The sequence below is a fragment of the Nematostella vectensis genome, chromosome 15 (assembly GCF_932526225.1).
Source record: "Nematostella vectensis chromosome 15, jaNemVect1.1, whole genome shotgun sequence".
In the NCBI taxonomy this organism is placed as follows: domain Eukaryota; kingdom Metazoa; phylum Cnidaria; class Anthozoa; order Actiniaria; family Edwardsiidae; genus Nematostella; species Nematostella vectensis.
This window is the reverse complement of record NC_064048.1, coordinates 10,100,188-10,126,470: the sequence shown is the minus strand read 5'-3', so window position 1 is coordinate 10,126,470 and position 26,283 is coordinate 10,100,188. Positions and strand designations below refer to the sequence as shown.

General features: G+C 44.6%; 1 protein-coding gene and 2 long non-coding RNA genes across 3 annotated transcripts in view; 1 reads left to right on the top strand and 2 right to left on the bottom strand.

The window, feature by feature from the left end:
- Positions 1 to 82: 82 nt before the first annotated feature.
- Positions 83 to 26,283, top strand: part of LOC5514553 — a 31,446-nt gene continuing 5,245 nt past the window's right edge. Inside the window, exons 1-7 of the mRNA XM_032384098.2 lie at positions 83 to 834; positions 7,959 to 8,109; positions 12,928 to 13,317; positions 15,836 to 15,999; positions 20,591 to 20,756; positions 23,836 to 23,915; positions 26,267 to 26,283. The exon at positions 26,267 to 26,283 is cut by the window's right edge and continues 236 nt beyond it. Of these exons, the coding sequence (XP_032239989.2) occupies positions 85 to 834; positions 7,959 to 8,109; positions 12,928 to 13,317; positions 15,836 to 15,999; positions 20,591 to 20,756; positions 23,836 to 23,915; positions 26,267 to 26,283 (1,718 nt within the window). The 5' untranslated portion in view covers positions 83 to 84. The remainder of the gene's footprint in view (positions 835 to 7,958; positions 8,110 to 12,927; positions 13,318 to 15,835; positions 16,000 to 20,590; positions 20,757 to 23,835; positions 23,916 to 26,266) is intronic.
- On the bottom strand, positions 14,422 to 25,168 carry LOC116619372. Its single transcript, XR_007306768.1, has 2 exons — positions 24,849 to 25,168; positions 14,422 to 14,637 (listed from the first exon to the last, which is right to left on the bottom strand). It is a non-coding gene; the product is annotated as an uncharacterized LOC116619372 (long non-coding RNA).
- On the bottom strand, positions 17,392 to 20,595 carry LOC125560676. The gene is made up of 2 exons (XR_007306767.1): positions 19,683 to 20,595; positions 17,392 to 18,888 (listed from the first exon to the last, which is right to left on the bottom strand). It is a non-coding gene; the product is annotated as an uncharacterized LOC125560676 (long non-coding RNA).

The following is a 26,283-nucleotide window of genomic DNA, read 5'->3' as shown; positions in this document are numbered from 1 at the left end:
GCCATTTTCGAGGACCTACAAATTTGTTGGACAGCGGTTATCTAACCGGTAGTGACGTCACAAGCTAGTACAAAGTCCTGCCAAATGCGCATTTCACATTGTTTTTTCTCCAAGATGGTGGACGAAGAGAAGCTTCCTGTGTCTCAATGGAGTTCAGAAGAAGTGGGATTATGGCTGGAAAATATAGGCTATGGCGATTATTACAAAGAGTTTGTCAACGACAATAGAATCGACGGGCAAGTTCTCCTCATTTTGACTGAAAATGACCTCAAAGATTCACTTGGAATTCGAGTTCTCGGTGATAGGAAACGGCTATGGCTTGCCATTAATAAATTACAACAGGAACATAGCAAATCGGCCCTAAATTTAGACACGTATTCAAGAAAAAAGAGCCTGGATTTCAAGGACAGTGCTTATATTTCTTCAAGCGATTCAAATGACGATGAAGAAGGATCGAATTCCCTAAGCCTCGCTGATGTTTCAGAGACATGGCGAACGTTCCTCAGTGTTCTGTACGCTTTCCTTGTTTTCTGCCTCACGTCTTTTGTGATGACTGTGGTCCACGATAGGGTTCCGGACATGAAGAAATACCCTCCACTGCCCGATATTATCCTGGATAGCGTCCCTCTCATTCCTTGGGCCTTTACCATGTGTGAGTTTACCGGTATCGTCCTGTGGTCCATGTGGGTAGCCGTCTTATTTTTACACAAGCATAGAATGATTTTAATTAGACGCATGATGGCTCTGGCCGGGACTGTCTTCCTTTTGCGTTGTGTCACAATGTTCGTCACTTCACTCAGTGTGCCTGGGATTCATTTAGAATGTTCTGGAAAGGTATGTTTTCATAGACAGTGAAAGCAAAGAAGAGGAGGGAGGGGAGGGGGGTTGATGTCAAGAAGAAAAATATTAGAGAGGGGGGAGGGACACTATTGTCCTTTACACACCTACGCTTTTGGTTGTCGCTGATCCTTTGAGCAAATTATTGGGGAGGAGGGTGATAAAATTTTCCTTTAAACACCTATCTATTTGTTGAATATTGTTGTCTCTTTTGAGCAAATTATTGGGGAGGGGGGCTGATAAATTGTCCTTTGAACACCTAGGGGGGTGGGGACCTCTTCTGGTTCTGCTGTCCATTGTCTTCCAAAGTCCTGTGCAAAAAGCTAAACAATGCTAGCCCAGCTATGCTCATGCTGTTCAAACACTGTGTTGGGAGGTGTCCAAAGTCCTGGCAAAAAGCTAAACAATGCTAGCCCAGCTATGCTCGTGCTGTTCAAACACTGTGTTGGGAGGTGTCCAAAGTCCTGTGCAAAAAGCTAAACAATGCTAGCCCAGCTATGCTCGTGCTGTTCAAACACTGTGTTGGGAGGTGTCCAAAGTCCTGTGCAAAAAGCTAAACAATGCTAGCCCAGCTATGCTCGTTCTGTTTGAACACTGTGTTGGGAGGTATCCAAAGTCCTGGCAAAAAGCTAAACAATGCTAGCCCAGCTATGCTTGTGCTGTTCAAACACTGTGTTGGGAGGTGTCCAAAGTCCTGGCAAAAAGCTAAACAATGCTAGCCCAGCTATGCTCGTTCTGTTTAAACACTGTGTTGGGAGGTGTCCAAAGTCCTGGCAAAAAGCTAAACAATGCTAGCCCAGCTATGCTCATGCTGTTCAAACACTGTGTTGGGAGGTGTCCAAAGTCCTGTGCAAAAAGCTAAACAATGCTAGCCCAGCTATGCTCATGCTGTTCAAACACTGTGTTGGGAGGTGTCCAAAGTCCTGTGCAAAAAGCTAAACAATGCTAGCCCAGCTATGCTCATGCTGTTCAAACACTGTGTTGGGAGGTGTCCAAAGTCCTGTGCAAAAAGCTAAACAATGCTAGCCCAGCTATGCTTGTGCTGTTCAAACACTGTGTTGGGAGGTGTCCAAAGTCCGGTGCAAAAAGCTAAACAATGCTAGCCCAGCTATGCTCGTTCTGTTTAAACACTGTGTTGGGAGGTGTCCAAAGTCCTGTGCAAAAAGCTAAACAATGCTAGCCCAGCTATGCTCGTGCTGTTCAAACACTGTGTTGGGAGGTGTCCAAAGTCCTGGCAAAAAGCTAAACAATGCTAGCCAAGCTATGCTCGTTCTGTTTAAACACTGTGTTGGGAGGTGTCCAAAGTCCTGGCAAAAAGCTAAACAATGCTAGCCCAGCTATGCTCGTGCTGTTCAAACACTGTGTTGGGAGGTCTCCAAAGTCCTGTGCAAAAAGCTAAACAATGCTAGCCCAGCTATGCTCGTTCTGTTTAAACACTGTGTTGGGAGGTGTCCAAAGTCCTGTGCAAAAAGCTAAACAATGCTAGCCCAGCTATGCTCGTTCTGTTCAAACACTGTGTTGGGAGGTGTCCAAAGTCCTTGCAAAAAGCTAAACAATGCTAGCCTAGCTATGCTCATGCTGTTCAAACACTGTGTTGGGAGGTGTCCAAAGTCCTGTGCAAAAAGCTAAACAATGCTAGCCGAGCTATGCTCGTGCTGTTCAAACACTGTGTTGGGAGGTGTCCAAAGTCCTGTGCAAAAAGCTAAACAATGCTAGCCCAGCTATGCTTGTTCTGTTTAAACACTGTGTTGGGAGGTGTCCAAAGTCCTGTGCAAAAAGCTAAACAATGCTAGCCCAGCTATGCTCGTGCTGTTTAAACACTGTGTTGGGAGGTGTCCAAAGTCCTGTGCAAAAAGCTAAACAATGCTAGCCCAGCTATGCTTGTGCTGTTCAAACACTGTGTTGGGAGGTGTCCAAAGTCCTGGCAAAAAGCTAAACAATGCTAGCCCAGCTATGCTCGTTCTGTTCAAACACTGTGTTGGGAGGTGTCCAAAGTCCTGTGCAAAAAGCTAAACAATGCTAGCCCAGCTATGCTTGTTCTGTTTAAACACTGTGTTGGGAGGTGTCCAAAGTCCTGTGCAAAAAGCTAAACAATGCTAGCCCAGCTATGCTTGTGCTGTTTAAACACTGTGTTGGGAGGTGTCCAAAGTCCTGGCAAAAAGCTAAACAATGCTAGCCCAGCTATGCTCGTGCTCTTCAAACACTGTGTTGGGAGGTGTCCAAAGTCCTGGCAAAAAGCTAAACAATGCTAGCCCAGCTATGCTCGTTCTGTTCAAACACTGTGTTGGGAGGTGTCCAAAGTCCTGTGCAAAAAGCTAAACAATGCTAGCCCAGCTATGCTCGTGCTGTTCAAACACTGTGTTGGGAGGTGTCCAAAGTCCTGTGCAAAAAGCTAAACAATGCTAGCCCAGCTATGCTCGTGCTGTTTAAACACTGTGTTGGGAGGTGTCCAAAGTCCTGTGCAAAAAGCTAAACAATGCTAGCCCAGCTATGCTCGTGCTGTTCAAACACTGTGTTGGGAGGTGTCCAAAGTCCTGGCTAAAAGCTAAACAATGCTAGCCCAGCTATGCTCGTGCTGTTCAAACACTGTGTTGGGAGGTGTCGAAAGTCCTGTGCAAAAAGCTAAACAATGCTAGCCCAGCTATGCTTGTTCTGTTTAAACACTGTGTTGGGAGGTGTCCAAAGTCCTGTGCAAAAAGCTAAACAATGCTAGCCCAGCTATGCTCGTGCTGTTCAAACACTGTGTTGGGAGGTGTCCAAAGTCCTGTGCAAAAAGCTAAACAATGCTAGCCCAGCTATGCTCGTGCTGTTCAAACACTCTGTTGGGAGGTGTCCAAAGTCCTGTGCAAAAAGCTAAACAATGCTAGCCCAGCTATGCTCGTTCTGTTTAAACACTGTGTTGGGAGGTGTCCAAAGTCCTGTGCAAAATGCTAAATAATGCTAGCCCAGCTATGCTCGTTCTGTTTAAACACTGTGTTGGGAGGTGTCCAAAGTCCTGGCAAAAAGCTAAACAATGCTAGCCCAGCTATGCTCGTGCTGTTCAAACACTGTGTTGGGAGGTGTCCAAAGTCCTGTGCAAAAAGCTAAACAATGCTAGCCCAGCTATGCTCGTGCTGTTCAAACACTGTGTTGGGAGGTCTCCAAAGTCCTGGCAAAAAGCTAAACAATGCTAGCCCAGCTATGCTCGTTCTGTTTAAACACTGTGTTGGGAGGTGTCCAAAGTCCTGTGCAAAAAGCTAAACAATGCTAGCCCAGCTATGCTCGTGCTGTTCAAACACTGTGTTGGGAGGTGTCCAAAGTCCTGTGCAAAAAGCTAAACAATGCTAGCCCAGCTATGCTCGTGCTGTTTAAACACTGTGTTGGGAGGTGTCCAAAGTCCTGTGCAAAAAGCTAAACAATGCTAGCCCAGCTATGCTCGTGCTGTTCAAACACTGTGTTGGGAGGTGTCCAAAGTCCTGGCTAAAAGCTAAACAATGCTAGCCCAGCTATGCTCGTGCTGTTCAAACACTGTGTTGGGAGGTGTCGAAAGTCCTGTGCAAAAAGCTAAACAATGCTAGCCCAGCTATGCTTGTTCTGTTTAAACACTGTGTTGGGAGGTGTCCAAAGTCCTGTGCAAAAAGCTAAACAATGCTAGCCCAGCTATGCTCGTGCTGTTCAAACACTGTGTTGGGAGGTGTCCAAAGTCCTGTGCAAAAAGCTAAACAATGCTAGCCCAGCTATGCTCGTGCTGTTCAAACACTCTGTTGGGAGGTGTCCAAAGTCCTGTGCAAAAAGCTAAACAATGCTAGCCCAGCTATGCTCGTTCTGTTTAAACACTGTGTTGGGAGGTGTCCAAAGTCCTGTGCAAAATGCTAAATAATGCTAGCCCAGCTATGCTCGTTCTGTTTAAACACTGTGTTGGGAGGTGTCCAAAGTCCTGGCAAAAAGCTAAACAATGCTAGCCCAGCTATGCTCGTGCTGTTCAAACACTGTGTTGGGAGGTGTCCAAAGTCCTGTGCAAAAAGCTAAACAATGCTAGCCCAGCTATGCTCGTGCTGTTCAAACACTGTGTTGGGAGGTCTCCAAAGTCCTGGCAAAAAGCTAAACAATGCTAGCCCAGCTATGCTCGTTCTGTTTAAACACTGTGTTGGGAGGTGTCCAAAGTCCTGTGCAAAAAGCTAAACAATGCTAGCCCAGCTATGCTCGTGCTGTTCAAACACTGTGTTGGGAGGTGTCCAAAGTCCTGTGCAAAAAGCTAAACAATGCTAGCCCAGCTATGCTCGTTCTGTTTAAACACTGTGTTGGGAGGTGTCCAAAGTCCTGTGCAAAAAGCTAAACAATGCTAGCCCAGCTATGCTCGTGCTGTTCAAACACTGTGTTGGGAGGTGTCCAAAGTCCTGGCAAAAAGCTAAATAATGCTAGCCCAGCTGTGCTCGTTCTGTTTAAACACTGTGTTGGGAGGTGTCCAAAGTCCTGGCAAAAAGCTAAACAATGCTAGCCCAGCTGTGCTCGTTCTGTTTAAACACTGTGTTGGGAGGTGTCCAAAGTCCTGGCAAAAAGCTAAACAATGCTAGCCCAGCTATGCTCGTTCTGTTTAAACACTGTGTTGGGAGGTGTCCAAAGTCCTGGCAAAAAGCTAAATAATGCTAGCCCAGCTATGCTCGTGCTGTTCAAACACTGTGTTGGGAGGTGTCCAAAGTCCTGTGCAAAAAGCTAAACAATGCTAGCCCAGCTATGCTCGTGCTGTTCAAACACTGTGTTGGGAGGTGTCCAAAGTCCTGTGCAAAAAGCTAAACAATGCTAGCCCAGCTATGCTCGTGCTGTTCAAACACTGTGTTGGGAGGTGTCCAAAGTCCTGTGCAAAAAGCTAAACAATGCTAGCCCAGCTATGCTCGTTCTGTTTAAACACTGTGTTGGGAGGTGTCCAAAGTCCTGTGCAAAAAGCTAAACAATGCTAGCCCAGCTATGCTCGTGCTGTTCAAACACTGTGTTGGGAGGTGTCCAAAGTCCTGTGCAAAAAGCTAAACAATGCTAGCCCAGCTATGCTCGTGCTGTTCAAACACTGTGTTGGGAGGTGTCCAAAGTCCTGGCAAAAAGCTAAACAATGCTAGCCCAGCTGTGCTCGTTCTGTTTAAACACTGTGTTGGGAGGTGTCCAAAGTCCTGGCAAAAAGCTAAACAATGCTAGCCCAGCTATGCTCGTTCTGTTTAAACACTGTGTTGGGAGGTGTCCAAAGTCCTGGCAAAAAGCTAAACAATGCTAGCCCAGCTATGCTCGTTCTGTTTAAACACTTTGTTGGGAGGTGTCCAAAGTCCTGTGCAAAAAGCTAAACAATGCTAGCCCAGCTATGCTCGTTCTGTTCAAACACTGTGTTGGGAGGTGTCAAAAGTCCTGTGCAAAAAGCTAAACAATGCTAGCCCAGCTATGCTCGTTCTGTTTAAACACTGTGTTGGGAGGTGTCCAAAGTCCTGTGCAAAAAGCTAAACAATGCTAGCCCAGCTATGCTCGTGCTGTTCAAACACTGTGTTGGGAGGTGTCCAAAGTCCTGTGCAAAAAGCTAAACAATGCTAGCCCAGCTATGCTCGTTCTGTTTAAACACTGTGTTGGGAGGTGTCCAAAGTCCTGTGCAAAAAGCTAAACAATGCTAGCCCAGCTATGCTCGTGCTGTTCAAACACTGTGTTGGGAGGTGTCCAAAGTCCTGGCAAAAAGCTAAATAATGCTAGCCCAGCTGTGCTCGTTCTGTTTAAACACTGTGTTGGGAGGTGTCCAAAGTCCTGGCAAAAAGCTAAACAATGCTAGCCCAGCTGTGCTCGTTCTGTTTAAACACTGTGTTGGGAGGTGTCCAAAGTCCTGGCAAAAAGCTAAACAATGCTAGCCCAGCTATGCTCGTTCTGTTTAAACACTGTGTTGGGAGGTGTCCAAAGTCCTGGCAAAAAGCTAAATAATGCTAGCCCAGCTATGCTCGTGCTGTTCAAACACTGTGTTGGGAGGTGTCCAAAGTCCTGTGCAAAAAGCTAAACAATGCTAGCCCAGCTATGCTCGTGCTGTTCAAACACTGTGTTGGGAGGTGTCCAAAGTCCTGTGCAAAAAGCTAAACAATGCTAGCCCAGCTATGCTCGTGCTGTTTAAACACTGTGTTGGGAGGTGTCCAAAGTCCTGTGCAAAAAGCTAAACAATGCTAGCCCAGCTATGCTCGTTCTGTTTAAACACTGTGTTGGGAGGTGTCCAAAGTCCTGTGCAAAAAGCTAAACAATGCTAGCCCAGCTATGCTCGTGCTGTTCAAACACTGTGTTGGGAGGTGTCCAAAGTCCTGTGCAAAAAGCTAAACAATGCTAGCCCAGCTATGCTCGTGCTGTTCAAACACTGTGTTGGGAGGTGTCCAAAGTCCTGGCAAAAAGCTAAACAATGCTAGCCCAGCTGTGCTCGTTCTGTTTAAACACTGTGTTGGGAGGTGTCCAAAGTCCTGGCAAAAAGCTAAACAATGCTAGCCCAGCTATGCTTGTGCTGTTCAAACACTGTGTTGGGAGGTGTCCAAAGTCCTGGCAAAAAGCTAAACAATGCTAGCCCAGCTATGCTCGTTCTGTTTAAACACTGTGTTGGGAGGTGTCCAAAGTCCTGTGCAAAAAGCTAAACAATGCTAGCCCAGCTATGCTCGTTCTGTTCAAACACTGTGTTGGGAGGTGTCAAAAGTCCTGTGCAAAAAGCTAAACAATGCTAGCCCAGCTATGCTCGTGCTGTTCAAACACTGTGTTGGGAGGTGCTAGCTGGTGTTGAGAAAAGTTTAATTGAGGTAAAAAATTTGGTAAACGCTTCACCAATTTTTCCCCTTCCCTATCAACTATGCACATCTTTGCTAGGTTGGGGTAACATCTCTGCTCAGTCTGCACACAAAGACATCAATGTTACAGTTGTTGTGCTCCCTTGTAATTATGTCAGCTGTTATTGTTAACAGATTAAATTTTATTATAAAAAAATACCCAAATAGTCATAGTTCTTGAACCAGAGTAATGAAAAAAAATGGTATAATACTCTGCCAATTTTTTTTCTGCCTGAGTTGGTCCTGAAGAAGTCAATAACTATCAGTCATTATTTTATTATTTTAGTAATTAACTCTACATCTTATGCCATGTCTTTATTTCAGCTTTATGGGGATGTGTGGGCTAAGCTACATCGTGCATTTGAAATCATGTTTGGTTTTGGCATGTCAGTAAATGGTGTTCGTTCATGTGGGGATTACATGTTCAGCGGCCACACAGTTGTTATCACCCTTTTGAACTTCTTTATAACAGAATGTGAGTATACATACATGAAAAAAATATGCCATATATTACTGTATTTACCCACATATAAGCCTTCTTCCATATTTTGATTCTATCTTAGCACTGTTAACACATTGACCCCTCAACCGGCCTGTACCGGCTTTGGGAAGTAACCACAACCCAAAAAATTCATCAATGCAAACTAAACACAACAAGATGAAGATACTCAGGCATCAGTCTAAGGGATAAATGGTCTTGCAGATATGCATCCAACCAAGGTGTTGGCATCTACTCTTAAGCCAAATAATAGCACAGGTTCTTTGACAAATCTCAAATCGAACAAGGAGAGAAAAGCAGAATCACCCCTCTCAATAAAACGCTCAAAATACCACACAAGGGAGAGAGATCAGCAAACACAGCTCAAGACACAAATAGATACCTTTATTCTGATCCTCAAGGTACATTTCCATGGCCTCAAAACACAATGTCCACTCCTTGAAGGATTGTACAACCACGAAGATGTCTTTACGTATTGCAAAGCATTCTGGGAGATCCAGGGAATAATTCACGAGGGGAGGGCCAGTCAACACTCCTCTCCCCAAAGTCAGATGGTTTTTTTATAAGTCTTTTCACCCCGAAGCCAAACAAATCAATTCCAGGTCATACAGACCCAGAATAGCAGTGTAAACAATTTTGGAATCAATTTGGTTTTAGAAAAGACAGCATTTAGGAGAGCTGTGGTGATTCATTAGAAAATTATTTTCTCATCCAGGCAAAGCCAAACAAGAAAAAATCATCATGAATCCACCTTTGCTTGCAAATATCCATAAGCAAAGCACTCAATTATGCCCCAAAAGACTTCATTTTTGATGAAAAATACAAGCAACCATCAACTTGTGCTGGCTTCAGCACAACGACAAGGGATTAAAAGTGGGGACCGCAAAGCACTGTTGGAAAGCTTGGATACCGCTGACTAGGTGCAGCTGTGTTTGACTTTGACGGGCTGTATAAAACTCAGAATAGGGGGGGGGAGGTATCTGTTTTCAGTCTGTTTTTTGTAAATTCAGCTCAAAAAAAGCCAGGAGGCAATGGGTTAAAATATGACAGTTTTTCTTCTGGGTGTTTATGGGCATTATAAGAGCAAGGGGTTCAACATTAATCAAGAGAAAAAAAGATACAGTAATAATAGGGTAGGACAAAAGGGGACTTGGGCTAAGAGATCACGTGACCTTCCTGGGTGGCAAATTCAAACAACATTTTTGCATATACATTTTTGTATTTTTGCAATACATGTCTGGCTCCCACAAAGTCAAATTCCTATGTTTGAAGGCGGTCTTATTGAATAAATGCACGCTACTGCAGTAATTAGAATGTTTGGGGGCCAAGCATCTACAAGTAAGAAATGCTGTGTTACAGTAGCCTGCTTGCAGGTGGTACTTGGTGCTATTATTGCGAAAAACCCTCTCTGTTTGGTGATCGGGTGCAATCTTGTATTTGAAGCCGTGTGGTTCCTGGGGGTGAGCGTCCGTTTTTGCGCTCGCCTCCAGGAACCACACGGCTTAAAATACAAGATTGCACCTGATCACCGAACGGAGAGGGTTTTCCGCGATGATATCAGTATCTCAGGAACTCCAAATCCATTAAAAATTTTTTTTTAGACATCAGGGTTGCGTTAGGTTAAGGTAATGGTCTTTATGGCATCTTTCCCTTGTCACTCCAAGAAAGGGGTTTTAAGCCCCAACCCTCCTCTAGATTATGTGCAGTCCTGTGGATGATCTGAATAGCAGGAAATAGGGGGAACATGTTTAACTTGAAGTCCAAGGTGGTGGTGGTATACTAGCTGATAAATTCAGTCAACTGTTGATATGCCCCATGCTTTGACATTTTTATTACATAGTGATTCATGTTTTATTTGCGACGTTCTAGATACTCCCCGATACTGGTACTACCTACACACAGCCTGTTGGGTGCTCAACTTATTTGGGATTTTCTTTATCCTTGCTGCACATGAGCACTATTCCATAGATGTCCTCATAGCATTCTACATCTCCTCCCGTCTGTTCCTTTACTACCACACCCTTGCCAACAGTCTGTCAATCAAAAAAGAAGACAAGCGTACCAAAGTCTGGTTCCCACTGTTCTCGTTCTTTGAGGAGAATGTCAATGGGCGTGTTCCAAATGAGTATGAATGGCCGCTAAAAATTCCCGAATTCCTTAAATTCAGATCCAAAAAGCATGAGTGAGACTTTGTTAAATGAACATCTACATCAGGGACATTGCAGTAAGAAAAGGGGTGTTACATCGGCGATGTCCTCGTTTTCTGAAAATGTGTATCTTACATACCAGGAAATATGGTCAGTGTAAAAAGATGGAGGCAGCTTTGAACCCATGATTTTGCTAAGAAATGAATCAGAAAAGGTACATATAGAATAGTGGGTATGGTGGGACGGATGCTTAAACCTTGAGCATTCAAAGTTGGCCGCTTTGTATTTTTGATAGGGAACTACATAAATTCATCACACCCACAGAGTTCTGATTCAAAGGCAGTTTTTATTGTTCTTAATGCAATAATTGATTTTTAAGATATATATTTTTCAAAAGATATGTAGCTGGCGTGATAGTCTTGTATCTTGTATGCATTTGTATGGACTTCTGTCACACTAAGGCCCACATTTTGGTGGCCAAGAGGGGGGGGGGGGCACACAAACTGCACCTTCCCCTAGGTATGCCTGGAGACGTCAAAGATTCAGCATTTTGCTGGAGTTTCTCAAAAGCCCACTTTCAGAATAAATTATCATGGTTATCAAGATAATACCATAAAATATGAAACTTAAGGGCTTTTTTGTTTTGTGTTTCAGAGAGAGGGGGATGGTTTATGAAGAGGGGGTTTACTAGAGTTTACGTTTATAATTTTATCATTCACTTTAGTATCAACAAAATATATGTTTTCTATTTATTTATGATTATAATATATAAAGAATATTTTGGACAAGATTATGCAAGATATTTTGCAGGAAAGGGGATATGCTGATACATCCACATGCTACGTGTAAATTATCATGTACCTTCAGCGGCATAGCCAGGGTTTTTAACAGGCTACGCCTTTGGCCTTGCTTATACGTTATACTGTAAATACATGTAGCATTTGTGCAAAATTCAGATGTACAGTAAGAAATAAGTTTGAATAAAAGAAAAAAAATCAACATTTTGTATGGAAATGTATGGAAAATATATATAAGCAAAGTTACAAAAACGTCTAATATTACTAGTAGTAACTTACATGACACTGGGGGCAAACTTTAGTTGTTGAGAGTTATTTCGCGAGGAATTTTTTCCTGCACTGGCTTTTTTCGACTTCACACTTCAAAACACGATTTGTTTTGGTTTTCTGTTCCGTCAGTAAAACCATTCTGAGCCAATCAGAGTCTCGCTGTGTGCACTTCCCTGGCTATCCTCTGGACGAAAACCAGACAGTGTCGCGACAGAAAGCCAGGCAACTGCACTAGGCGAGAGATGGCAAGAATCTGATTGGCTTAGAATAATTTGACTGGCGGAACAGAAAATACAAAAAGAAATCGATGTTCTGAAAATGCGGCTTCGCGATAAAACATTTTGCACAAGTTGGATTCTTGAGCCAAAATCTCTACTCCCTGACGTTCCCACTGTTCGTTCTCGAACTTTTCATTTCCGGTTGTCAGTTTTCTGGCCAGTGGCGTGTATAAAATATGCAGTGCAGAGCAAACGACGACCATTACGACAAGAGTGACTTTCGCTTTCTTCAATGGGATTATTTCGAGCTATATTCTTATTCTTTTTATTCCTTTTTGTAAAAAGCACAGGTAAGAATCTACTTATTATATGACCACCGTTACTATGTAGATATTGTTTTTTTTAATGCTTTTCTACCGGTTGTGTTATGTGATGACAACATGGCTATGAAGTCGAGTAATAAACTCGAATCACATGGTCAACTTTAAATAATTTCTAAACTTTACTTTATCAATCTTTGTCGTTATCTTCTCGTATTCTCAAGTTTCATGGAGTTTTGGTCTGTGGTTTTGCGGGCTTGTTTGACATTTGGTTTGAAATTCGATATTCTTTGAATCGAACACGACAAGCGGGGTCAAATGAATTGATTCCAAATCTTTAAGCTTACTTACTTATATCTTTCGTCAATTATTTTACTAGGCAAGTATCTATTGAGTTTGCTATTCTTCATTTTGTTTCTAATATGCTACACGCCCCCTACACCCGTTTTTTTATGCTTTGATGTGTTTTATTTACCCCAGAGAGTACTTTGATGTTGACAAATTGATTGATCGATTTGCTAAAAGGGCACCAAAACTTGGGCTCGATTTCCAGCTCGTTCCTGTAAAAACGGCAGGAAATAGAGCCTAACCAAAACTGAGCTAAGACCACGCTCAGGAATAGATAAACTTACATCCTGCAGTTATTAATATTGTGTAAATACTCACACATACAATTTCCAACATGCAGCTAGAAAAGCGAAGTGGTGGGCTGATGAACTCTCAACTCAAGGAAGTGGCCAAAATTACTAAATGGCCCAAAGTTGTAGGGAGTGGGAAATATAACACAAGGTGTAAATTCTGGGAGTGCTCCATAGAAAGACAACTGCTTTTATCTGAATATCTGGTTAGAATGGGGAGCACTGCTATATGGTTTGACCTGGGGGCGGGGGGGGCGGGGGTGTAATGAGCTGTTTGTCTGTGACAGATGTTTGAAATGTGAATAGTTTGCTGGTAATTGACCTCTTTATATTAGGAGAACCCTAGAAGTGAAGGACTAAGTTATGCACAACCAATTCTTTTCTAAAATATTTTCTCTTCTCAGCTAAAGAATGCAGTATCACTGTTTGCAATGCAAATTTGAAAATAACAATGGTTGGCCTGCCGCCTGTACAGAAATCCACCAAAGTTTACTGGACATCTGTATCACCCTCAGAAGCTGAGCCATTGAAATATGAAGTTTATATGGGTGTCACATCACCTCAGAACCGCTGTGAATGCCCCCAACTAGACATGCCAACTATGCGGCTCAGTCCTCAGTGCAAAACAATATCAGCCAGTGTGAATAGGACTTTGCAGTGTGATATCACCAAGAATACAACGGCACTTAAGTCATGGGAGAATGATAGTGGAATTTGCATAATGCTCAAGGCATCTTCAACTCGCACAAATTATACCTGCTTTGAATTCACCGAGTGGAGCCTTTCCGACTGTGGTAAGTGCAACAACAACAACAACAACAACAACAATCTTTATTTACCTGACTACCCAAGCCCCCTATAAGTAAGGACATAGCTACAGGCAGGGCCCATGTAGCTTTTTTTCGACTTAAGGAGTGTTCATTTAATACGCTGAAGGGGAGGAGATTTTGATTCGGACACAGTGAAATGGCTCAATGAAATGGCTCCACCATATATTAAAGATCTATGCAAGTACAAAAGTCATTCCTGATCACTACGGTCTGCTTCTCAACAATACCTTCAGGTCAAACGGGGCAATTTGAAGACCTATGGTGACCACGCTTTTTCGATTGCGGCTCCTAAACTATGGAATGAGTTGCCATTTCACTTAAGGACAATACAAAATCTCAATACTTTCAAGCAATGCCTTAAGACTCACCTTTTTAAAGAAGCATTTAATTTATAATTAGTTTAAAATTCATTTTTTTAATTTCACTGTAAATTATACATTACATACATACATATATATATATATTTAATTATAATATCGATTTTTATAAATGTAACATTTCCTATTAGACACAATTTATTTTCAGGGTGATTTTTAATTTTTAATTGTGTAATGTTTTTTTTAATTGATATATAATTGTAAAGTGCCTAGGGCAATTATTGATGAGGCGCTATATAAATGCAGATATTATTATTATTATTATTATTATTATTATTATTATTATTATTATTATTATTATTATTATTATTATTATTATTATTATTATTACAGAGGCACCCCCCCTCCACCCCCCTTCCGCCCACACACATTCACACACACACTCAGTGATTTTTTTTCCAGTGCCCTCCCCTTTAACAACCCCCAGGATTTCCTCTGTGAGTGGTTTAAAATTGTCAAAGCTACAGAAATTCTGGGTGTTGTCAAAGAGGGCGGGGCACTGGAAAAAATACACTGAACGTGTGTGTCTGGGGGGGGGAGGGGTTGCCTCTGTGTCAAAATCTTCCTCATGCCAACACACAATTTCCCTTCCCCCCACCCGCATCAGTGTATAATTAATGGAAACAATCTTTACTAAAAAATAAATTTAAAGACGATAAAATGCAAATTAAGGATTTTCAGAAAAAGGGGGTGGGATTTACTGTTTGTTTAATTGATTTCCTTATACTTCTTCATATTATTATTTAAAATCCCTCGTATCCCAGCCCTTGCTCAAACATCCCCCTTTCAGCAACTCCTAGCGATGTACGTTTTGTCAGCCTTACACTAGCAGCCATAGGACATCAAGACCATGCCCTCTTGACTAAAACTGTAGAAGGATATTTGCGCCTCCCTTGATTGCCATCACCTATGAAATGTTAGGAATGGTCAAAGTGATTGTGTTATGGTGACAATAGCAAGGATCAGGCCGGTAGCCGAGGGGGGGGGGGGGTGGTTGTACGAGGGATTCAGAAGAACGCTCCATTACTCCGGAAGGTCTGCTCTAATGAAGGCAAATTGAGTACCACTTCAAGCAAGGACAAGCTAATAGAAAATGGTCCACTAAATAGTTAAACCACCGCCCCCCTTCAAATTCCTGGCCGCGGGCCTGATGATAATGATGGCAACTATGATGATACTGGGATTAATGATTGTTGCTGATATCAACACTGATGTCAATGTTGATAGTGGTAACGACAATATTATTCATGAAACTTCATAGTAATGATATGTTTTTAGACACACCCTGTCTGTGACGGGGGGGGGGGGGGCTAAAAGGCCCCCCCTCCTTATTTCATGAACTGTTTAGGCTTTGACCATCAAACTCACAGACAATGATCAACAGCATTTAAAGTCTCGTCACACTCTATTTTGGGTGTGGTCAAATAAGTCACGACGTCACAATGACGTCATAAATACGAAAATCTGGAATTGTTACAGAAAAAAGTATTTGCATGCATGTATTATACTTATATAAATGATAAATGCATAATATTAGCTTTCAAAGTGTCATCTAGTAAATCTAGTGACATTTTTAACAACAGCTTTAGAGAGCAAAATTTACCCAACCCTTCCCCCTCAAATATCCAAGGTGAAAAAAGTTCTTGTGCTTTTGTGAAACTTGTCACCTAAACAAACTTATAAAGTCAAAACAGGCGTTTTAATCTGAGAGCGATGACCAAAATTGGGAAAAAATCACTACTTTTTTAGTTTTTGGGAAACTTGTGTGTGAAAAAACGGTTGCCATGGGAACATGAAGCATCTCCTCAACATGTCAATGGCATAAAAATGTCCGCAGATAGATTTAAGGTAAAGTCACCAAGTTTTAGCCTCTCAGCTGGTATGGTTCAGAAGTTATAGCAATTTTCCCAGAAGGGGGGCCCCCCCAGTCTGAATAGGGTTACACATACTTGTGTTTTTGTAACTAGCTTATAAAGATGAAGGGAAGTAAATGCCCCCTGTCCCCCTGCCCCCCTAGTAAAGCTAAATTTTACAGAGGTTACCCTGGAGGTAGTCAGTAAAGTAGAAAACAAGGAACAGCGAAGAATAACACATCTTTTTTATAGCACTGTGCCCTACTCCAGAAAACATCTCGCTATCTGTTACCAGAAGGCGGGCATTTACTATTAAGTGGAGTCCTCCATCACACGTGATGTCTCAACAAGCTTTCAAGTACACCATGAGATACAGAATCTTTTACAAGTCGAATGGAATAGGCTCAGATGAGCAGGTGTGTAAAAAAATGCATTTTGACGTAACGACCATCTGTAACAATTATAACGCTATACAATAAAGTATGTAACAGTTGCTAAAACAACGGGTTTCAGTTCTGAACGTATTCCGCCATCTTGGAACCGACGCGCATGCGCTAGTCCCAGTCCTACACTGTCCCCTTCCTATCTAGAAATATGTCCCCATATTTTATCCCTCAGTGTCGGGGGATGAGGAACACGCTGAGGTCTCCTAGGAGCTGGTTCATCATACTCTGGATCATCTTCCTGTGGCTCCTGTGGTTTTGACAGTGGGGTCTGATGTTCGTTATGGGCCTGTGGCTTTGAGGCCACCTGGACTTCAGATGTGTCCAGACTCCCCAAGAATGGCTTAAGCTGATTGTGGTGTACTACATGTGTCTTCAGTCCAACATGTTTATCCTGACCAAAATACTTTATCCGATACACAACTTCATTCAGCCGTTTTACCACTATACAGGGTCCACTCCACGGTCGGTTCAGCTTTATACACCTCCCTCTTCTCGGCTTCTTGTCAAACTACAAAACATGATCACCTTTCTTAAAGATCCTCTCCTTTACCCAGCAATCATAATAGCTCTTCTGAGACTGATGAGACAGTTTAAGAGTGTCCCTAGCCACTTTATAAGCTTTCTGGAGACGGCTCTTGAGTTGCAACGCAAATTCTGCATGATCCAGCCGCACTTCTGGCATAAAAGCGGTGTCAACTAAAGCAGTTGGAAGGCGCAACTCTCGTCCAAACTCCAGGTAGCTAGGAGTATGTCCAGTGCTACTGTGAACTGCTGTTGTATGCCAAACAGGTAGAGGATAGGTAGAGATCCAAGTTCTTTTGATCGTCACTCACTACTTTGGCCAACATTGCGTTAACGGTTCGTATACTTCTTTCTGAAGCACCATCAGACTGAGGATGGAATGGTGTCGTCCTTGTCTTCAACACCTCCAAATACTGACAAATCTCCTCGATGTTCTGGCTGTTTAGATCAGCTCCCTGGTCACTATGCAGTTGTTCGGGTGCTCCGTGTCTTGGAATCCAACCATCTGTTATTCTCTTGGCAATGGTCTCAGACTTCTCGTTTCTTAAAGGAAACAACTCCAGCCACTTCGTGAAATGACCGACCATGACACTGACTTCCGCGGTTGCTTTTGCGATATTCAACCACATCCATTGTCACCAATTCTCCTGGCCAAGATGTCACGATTGGTCTTACCGGAGCCTTGTATTCCGGAACGGGATTTCGTCTCTACTGACAGACTAGACAATTTATACACCAATTTTCCACGTCAGTTGCCATACACGGCCAGAAGAATCTGTCTCGGATCCTTTGTAGTGTATTAGTGCTTCCAAGATGCCCTGCATCATCATGTAGTATTTGCAACACCATTTCGTCAGAGTAGATGGAATCACGACTTGGGTAACACCTCTATTCTGTTCTCTTTCGTGTCGAAGCACACTATCCTTACCCAGAGTTAAGTTAAGAATTTCCTTGTAGAGTGCTCGGAGCTCCTTTCCTTGCACGTCCTGTTGAGCCGGTGGCTTGTGTAATAACCACAGCTTCACTTCCTTAGTGACTGGACAACTGTCCTGTTGCTCAACTATGTACTCCATCGACCACTCTGCAACATCACTAGTGGTTACATTCTGAATTCTACTCAATGCATCTCCAATCGTGTTTTTCGAGCCAGGAATGTGGTTCACCTTGCACTGAAACTCTCTGAACTTATCCACCCATCTCCATAGCCGGCCATTATGTTTTTGTTTTCTAGTCAAGAGCCACTCTAGGGACTGGTGGTGGTCAGTATAGAGATCAAACTCCTTGCCTAGTAGGCATGGGCCATAATCTTTCAGGGCCTGGATAACCGCAAGGCATTCTTTCTTTGTGGTAGAGTAGTTGCATTCAGCTTTGTTTAGCTTTCTTCCTCAGAACGCCACCGGTCGCTTCACTCCCTCTCTGTCTGTCTGCTCTAGATAGTATCCGATGGCCCAGTTAGAGGCATCACACGTCACTGCGAACCGTCCATGTTGAGATGGTAGAGACAGTGTGACTGACGTACACAACAGATGTTTCAAGCTCTCAAACGCCTGATCACATTCTGGGGACCGGTAGAAGTCCTGCTTATTGAGCAGATCATGAAGTGGGGCAGCAACCTCTGAAAAGCATTTTACAAAGCGTCTCCAGAATGTACACACACCGATGAACTTCCGCAGCTCTTCTTTGTTGGTTGGGGTCTCCCACTGACGGATGATATCTTACTTCTCTGGTTGAGGCCTGACACCGTTCTGGTCAATGACATGACCCAGGAACTTCACTGATCTTGTTGCAAACTGGTACTTCTTACCCGACAGCTTAAAACCAGATGGTCTTCAAAGCTAGAGTGGAAACAGATGACGTCGTCTAAATAGGCCATCATAGCAACTGCATCTAGAACTTGCAACATATCCTCTACTACTGATTGGAACGTTCCAGGTGCCCCTGCCAGGCCAAAAGGGCATGCGACAGTACTGGTACAATCCAAACGGGGTTGTAAAAGCTGTCTTAGCTCTGTCCTCGGGTGCAACTTCAACTTGGTGATACCCAGACACCATATCGATCGTTGTGAAGTAAGATGCGTCGGCCAGATGGTCTAAGGACTCGGTGATGTTGGGCAAGGGGTAGCTGGTAACCCGCGTACCTTCATTGAGCTTTCTGTAATCTACAAATATTCTAAGGCCCCCCCGATGGTTTTCGAACAATGGCTAGTGGACTTGCCCATTCTGATGATGACTTCTCAATAACACCGTCCTCCAGCATAGCCTTTAGGTCTGCCTTTACTTCTTCCCTGTATGCAAAGGGTATTCTGCGCAGCTGTTGCTTCACTGGAGTTGTACCTGGCTTCAAATGAATGTGATGCTAAACGTTAGCACTACATTTTCCTATGTCTCGTTTTCCCTGCGAAAACACATCAGCATACGAGATCAACATATTTTCTAGTTTCTCCCTTTCATTGGTGCCTAGTTCACTGTCCGACAAGTCAATACCAAGCTCTTTCAAGTTTATGACCTTATCATTGTCAGAAACCCCACCAGCTACCAGTATCTTCTTAGAGCTAAGGGGCTCGGATACTGTAACCACCACTGTAGTCAAACCACCCACTTTCTGATTCTTATACAGGGTGACTGGTGATTGGGACAGATTAACAGCCTTCACCAAGAACTTCTTGCCTGAAACAAGTGCCTTTGTCATAAGTACCCCCCCCCCCCCTGGTGTTGTGGTTCTTTCAAACATCCCCTCTCTGTTCCCATTATCTTTACACCGCAAGAGTATAAATGCCTGATGCCTGGTTGGAAGATCAATGGTACAGAAGGCAACTACAGGGGTAGCATCATCCTCAACCGATACTGATCTGCACATACTAGAGACAAGCAGGATTTCCTGGTCATCAAGAAAAAGACTATTGTCCCTTAAACCCCACCATTCCCTATGTTGGGCATCAATAAAATAGGCCCCCAATACCGAGTCTGCAAGTCATCCACCAACAGGAACCTCCATGACATCTCCCGGCCTCCCAGCAACAATGTCACTTGGGACTCCCCTCTCACCCCAATGGGTTCACGTGTTATTGAAACTGGATGCACTTTGGACTCTGTTTTTATAAGGCCTGGTACTGATGAGCTTATTAGACTCACCTCTGCGCCTGTGTCGATCAAAAAGGTGCACTTCACTTGGTTCACCTTTGCCTTAACTTTGTATGAGTGTCGTCGACACCCTGTCTGCACTGTGTTGACCCGCTTTTGTATTCTCGAGGCTGGTGTCGGGGTGTTCCGCCAGCCTTGTTCTTGTTCAAATTATTCCCCGTTACGGATAGGCAGTCTCTTGCCCAATGTCCCTTTCTTTTGCACTTTCTGCATAAATCCGTGGGCCTTGGACCTCTCCTTTGGAAACCGTTTTTTCCTCCCTTTCTGATAGCTGCCGTGACCTTCTCTTCAACAAGTTTGTCAACTAGGTCATTAACCCCCTCTTGAATAGCACCCTGTACTTGCTGTGGGTTACTTGCTCTTTGCTGCTCTTCCTGATTAGCAATCCTTTTGATTACTGTTTCTATGGGGGTTTTTAACAAATTTTCTAGACGGACCAGTATCTCCCTCAGCTTGGAATTTAGCCCGTTGATAAATTGACACATAATGTCCTCCTTAGCTCTGGTGTTATAATAATCAAAAGCTGCTTTCTGTCGGGAGTACTTGGAACCGACGCACATGTGCTAGCCCCAGTCCTACACATCTTAAGGTGAAAAAGATCACACAGTTTGTCTGACTGCCTGACCCTACAATTACACTCACCCCCTTTAAGGGTCCCCACAGTAACACTCACCCCCTTCCAGGGTCCCCACAGTACAGGGCCATAGCAAGGGGTGAGGCAAAGGAGACACATGCCCCCTCCCACCAAAGTTTAGCTTAATGTTTCTGTACCCCCCTTCTTTGAGGCCGGCTACAACTTTGCAATAAAACCCCAGCTTAGCACTCCTCTCCCCCTTCCAGCGCTTCCACAGTAACACTTGGTTATTATTTTATCTGTGTGTATCTGTGTTTTTATAAAGTCAGAGGATTTTGGCTACAGGGGAGACTACACAGCAGAGATCCGTGGTTTGGCTGAATGGGAAGACTACAATGTATGGGTTGAGTGTTCATTTCTTGGTGACTGGTCTGACACTGCTTGCCGGGGGGAACAGGCAGGTCCCTATACTATCAGGACTCTACAAGGGGGTAAGTGTAAATATAAGGGGGTTGAGTGTAACTGTATGTGGGGACCCTGGAAGGGGATAAGTGTTACTGTGTGGACCCTGGAAGGGGGTGAGTGTTACTGTGTGGACCCTGGAAAGGGGGTAAGTGTTACTGTGTGGACCCTGGAAGGGGGCTGAGTGTTACTGTGTGGACCCTGGAAGGGGGTGAGTGTTACTGTGGGGACCCTGGAAAGGGGGTGAGTGTTACTGTGTGGACCCTGGAAGGGGATAAGTGTTACTGTGTGGACCCTGGAAGGGGGTAAGTGTTACTGTGTGGACCCTGGAAGGAGGGTGAGTGTTACTGTGTGGACCCTGGAAGGGGGTGAGTGTTACTGTGGGGACCCTGGAAGGGGGTGAGTTTTACAGTGGGTACCCTGGAATGGAGTGAGTCTTTCTGTTGGGACCCTGGAAGGGGGTGAGTGTTTCTGTGGGGACCCTGGAAGGGGATAAGTGTTACTGTGTGGACCCTGGAAGGGGGGTGAGTGTTACTGTGTGGACCCTGGAAGGGGGTGAGTGTTGCTGTGTGGACCCTGGAAGGGGATAAGTGTTACTGTGTGGACCCTGGAAGGGGGGTGAGTGTTACTGTGTGGACCCTGGAAGGGGGTGAGTGTTGCTGTGTGGACCCTGGAAGGGGATAAGTGTTACTGTGTGGACCCTGGAAGGGGGTGAGTGTTACTGTGTGGACCCTGGAAGGGGGTAAGTGTTACTGTGTGGACCCTGGAAGGGGGTGAGTGTTACTGTGTGGACCCTGGAAGGGGGATAAGTGTTACTGTGTGGACCCTGGAAGGGGGTGAGTGTTACTGTGGGGACCCTGGAAGGGTATAAGTGTTACTGTGTGGACCCTGGAAAGGGGGTAAGTGTTACTGTGTGGACCCTGGAAGGGGGTGAGTGTTACTGTGTGGACCCTGGAAGGGGATAAGTGTTACTGTGTGGACCCTGGAAGGGGGTGAGTGTTACTGTGTGGACCCTGGAAGGGGATAAGTGTTACTGTGTGGACCCTGGAAGGGGGCTGAGTGTTACTGTGTGGACCCTGGAAGAGGATAAGTGTTACTGTGTGGACCCTGGAAGAGGGTGAGTGTTACTGTGTGGACCCTGGAAGAGGATAAGTGTTACTGTGTGGACCTTGGAAGGGGGTAAGTGTTACTGTGTGGACCCTGGAAGGGGGTGAGTGTTACTGTGTGGACCCTGGAAGGGGATAAGTGTTACTGTGTGGACCCTGGAAGGGGGTGAGTGTTACTGTGTGGACCCTCGAAGGGGATAAGTGTTACTGTGTGGACCCTGGAAGGGGGCTGAGTGTTACTGTGTGGACCCTGGAAGGGGGCTGAGTGTTACTGTGGGAACCCTGGAAAGGGGGTGAGTGTTACTGTGTGGACCCTGGAAGGGGGTGAGTGTTACTGTGTGGACCCTGGAAGGGGGGTGAGTGTTACTGTGTGGACCCTGGAAGGGGGGTGAGTGTTACTGTGTGGACCCTGGAAGGGGGTGAGTGTTACTGTGTGGACCCTGGAAGGGGGTGAGTGTTACTGTGTGGACCCTGGAAGGGGGTGAGTGTTACTGTGTGGACCCTGGAAGGGGGTGAGTGTTACTGTGTGGACCCTGGAAGGGGGTGAGTGTTACTGTGTGGACCCTGGAAGGGGGTGAGTGTTACTGTGTGGACCCTGGAAGGGGGTGAGTGTTACTGTGTGGACCCTGGAAGGGGGTGAGTGTTACTGTGTGGACCCTGGAAGGGGGGTGAGTGTTACTGTGTGGACCCTGGAAGGGGGTGAGTGTTACTGTGTGGACCCTGGAAGGGGGTGAGTGTTACTGTGTGGACCCTGGATTGGGGTGAGTTTTACAGTGGGTACCCTGGAATGGAGTGAGTCTTTCTGTTGGGACCCTGGAAGGGGGTGAGTCTTTCTGTGTGGACCCTGGATTGGGGTGAGTTTTACAGTGGGTACCCTGGAATGGAGTGAGTCTTTCTGTTGGGACCCTGGAAGGGGGTGAGTCTTTCTGTGTGGACCCTGGATTGGGGTGAGTTTTACAGTGGGTACCCTGGAATGGAGTGAGTCTTTCTGTTGGGACCCTGGAAGCGGGTGAGTGTTACTGTGTGGACCCTGGAAGGGGGTGGTGAGTGTTTCTGTGTGGACCCTGGAAGGGGGTGAGTGTTACTGTGTGGACCCTGGAAGGGGGTGAGTGTTACTGTGTGGACCCTGGAAGGGGGTGAGTGTTACTGTGTGGACCCTGGGAGGGGGTGAGTGTTACTGTGTGGACCCTGGAAGGGGGTGAGTGTTACTGTGGGGGCCCTGGAAGGGGGTGAGTGTAACTATGGGGGCCTTGGAAGGGGGTACGTGTTACTGTGGGGACCCTGGAAGGGGGAAAGTGTTACTGTGTGGACCCTGGAAGGGGGTGAGTGTAACTGTGGGGGCCCTGGAAGGGGGTGAGTGTAACTGTAGGGGCCCTGGAAGGGGGTGAGTGTAACTGTGGGGACCCTGGAAGGGGATAAGTGTTACTGTGGGGACCCTGGAAGGGGGTGAGTGTTACTGTGGGGACCCTGGAAGGGGATAAGTGTTACTGTGGGGACCCTGGAAGGGGATAAGTGTTACTGTGGTGGCCCTAGAAGGGGGTGAGTGTAACTGTGGGGGCCCTGGAAGGGGGTGAGTGTAACTGTGGGGGCCCTGGAAGGGGGTGAGTGTAACTGTGGGGACCCTGGAAGGGGATAAGTGTTACTGTGTGGACCTTGGAAGGGGGTGAGTGTTACTGTGTGGACCTTGGAAGGGGGTGAGTGTTACTGTGTGGACCCTGGAATGGGGTGAGTGTTACTGTTGGGACCCTGGAAGGGGGTGAGTGTTACTGTGTGGACCCTGGAAGGGAGTGAGTGTTACTGTGGGGGCCCTGGAAGGGGGTGGTGAGTGTTACTGTGTGGACCCTGGAAGGGGGTGAGTGTAACTGTGGGGGCCCTGGAAGGGGGTGTGTTACTGTTGGTCTGAAGTCTGCATATGAAAATTACTGTTTGTGGTTTCTTATAAAATAGGAATGCCATCATAGATGCAAAAAATGTGTTAGGTGAATACAAGATTTTTTTGCAGCACCTTCTGAACCTCCGAAGATTTGTGGTTTTGATAGAATATCAGATGTCAACGGAAAACTCCTCCTCCTTAGATTTAAGGTGAATTATGAACTATGAATTATGAATTGATTAATTATGAAAAAGTAGATTGAATATACATTAAGCTGTGCATTAACCTTTAAAAATTAGTAGAGCATTCCTCTGCCTGTTATTAGCGGGGAAGGGAAAAGGGTACAGTGATTTTTTTAAAGGTTTGGATCCATGTCTGATTTTTTTCATGTGCTTGTCTTGGAATCCCCGCTACCCGTTACGAGTGTAAGTATACTTATACGATGAAAAACAAGGGAAGACATTTTTTTTCGACAACAAAAATCAGTCCACAATTGCTTACCCTTTCTAAAAGAACATACAACGTTGATGATTTACTTGGTTTTTGTACCGAGGTAAGTTTTTGCAATTATGTTTTTGACATAACTGCGAAATCGATGGTTTACCTATGTACCGAGGTAAGTTTTTGCAATTATGTTTTTGACATAACTGCGAAATAGATGGTTTACCTATGTACCGAGGTAAGTTTTTGCAACCTCGGCACATGGGTAAACCTTCCATTTTGCAGTTATGTCAAAAACATAATTGCAAAACCAGACCTAGGTATAAGGGTAAACCTTCGATTTCGCAGTTATGTCAAAAACATAATTGCAAAACCCGACCTCTGCATATAGGTAAACCATATTTTGCAGTTATGTCAAAAACATAATTGCAAAAACTTACCTAGGGATATGCTGATTTAAAACAGTAGCTTGACGTTGCTGCTACTCAAACCCGCCATTATTTGCCATTTTAAGCTGTATTTTTAGCAACTGCTAATTTTTCCCGTGCCTTCTGTATATAAAATAGACAAGGTTGCAAACTCCGACAACTGCCAAATTCCAAAGTGCTCAACAAACCCACCGATCCTTTCGAAATCCAGACTCACACGGCAAAATAAACCTCGCAGAATCATAGCACACATATTTATCTTTCCAACCATACCTTTGTATTGTCTATTTGTCCCCGTTTTGCCGTTTGAGCGGCGAGAATCTTTCTTTTGATCTTGAAAATATTCGTGATGGCGACGCTCGATGGGCCGTTCGTGGAGAAAAAGACAATACACGCCATGCCAAATTCTACCAGCCGGGGTAGGGTGCTTCGCATCAGTTTGACCTTTCCTGTCCAAATTTCGCCAGAAATGAGAGTTCCAACTTTGATTCGTGATATTTTGTTGACAGTGTCAAATAACAAAAAGTCCTCACAAGCTTTTGTAGATCATCTATCTGTCATTGAGATGCAATTACGTGCAAGTGCATGCGCAATAACGCGAAGGTGCATTACGCTCTAGAGTAAACTCCGTATTTTTGAGTTTGAGGCCTTAAAACTTAAACACGGAACTAGCTATTGCAAAAATAAAAGGAGATAATTGCAGGAGATAATTCTATCTTTTATCTTTTTTGATATATAGTTTGTACATGTAGTGAAAATTGCGGCGCGACAATATATTTTTTTTCGCGGACACGTCGTTTACCTTTACCGGACCCGAAAGTCGGTCATTTAGTCCAATTATAACTACCGACTTACAAGCATTTAGTCCATTTATGACCTTTCCTTACTGTCGCGCATTAAATCCATTTATGACCTTTCCCGACTGTCGGGCATTTAGTCCATTTATGACCTCTCCCGACTGTCGGGCATTTAGTCCATTTATGACCTCTCCCGACTGTCGGGCATTTAGTCCATTTATGACCTTTCCCGACTGTCGGGCATTTAGTCCATTTATGACCTCTCCCGACTGTCGGGCATTTATTCCATTAATGACCTCTCCCGACTGTCGGGTATTTATTCCATTAATGACCTCTCCCGACTGTCGGGCATTTATTCCATTAATGACCTCTCCCGACTGTCGGTATTTATTCCATTAATGACCTCTCCCGACTGTCGGGCATTTATTCCATTAATGACCTCTCCCGACTGTCGGGTATTTATTCCATTAATGACCTCTCCCGACTGTCGGGCATTTATTCCATTAATGACCTCTCCCGACTGTCGGGTATTTAGTCCATTTATGACCTCTCCCGACTGTCGGGCATTTATTCCATTAATGACCTCTCCCGACTGTCGGGTATTTATTCCATTAATGACCTCTCCCGACTGTCGGGCATTTATTCCATTAATGACCTCTCCTGACTGTCGGTATTTATTCCATTAATGACCTCTCCCGACTGTCGGGCATTTGTTTCATTTATGACCTTTCCCGACTGTCGGGCATTTATTCCATTAATGACCTCTCCCGGCTGTCGGGCATTTATTCCATTAATGACCTCTCCCGACTGTCGGGCATTTAGTCCATTTATGACCTCTCCCGACTGTCAAGCATTTAGACAGTCTGTTAAAAATACTTTTTTTGTTTACATTAGATGCCCTCTAACCAGGC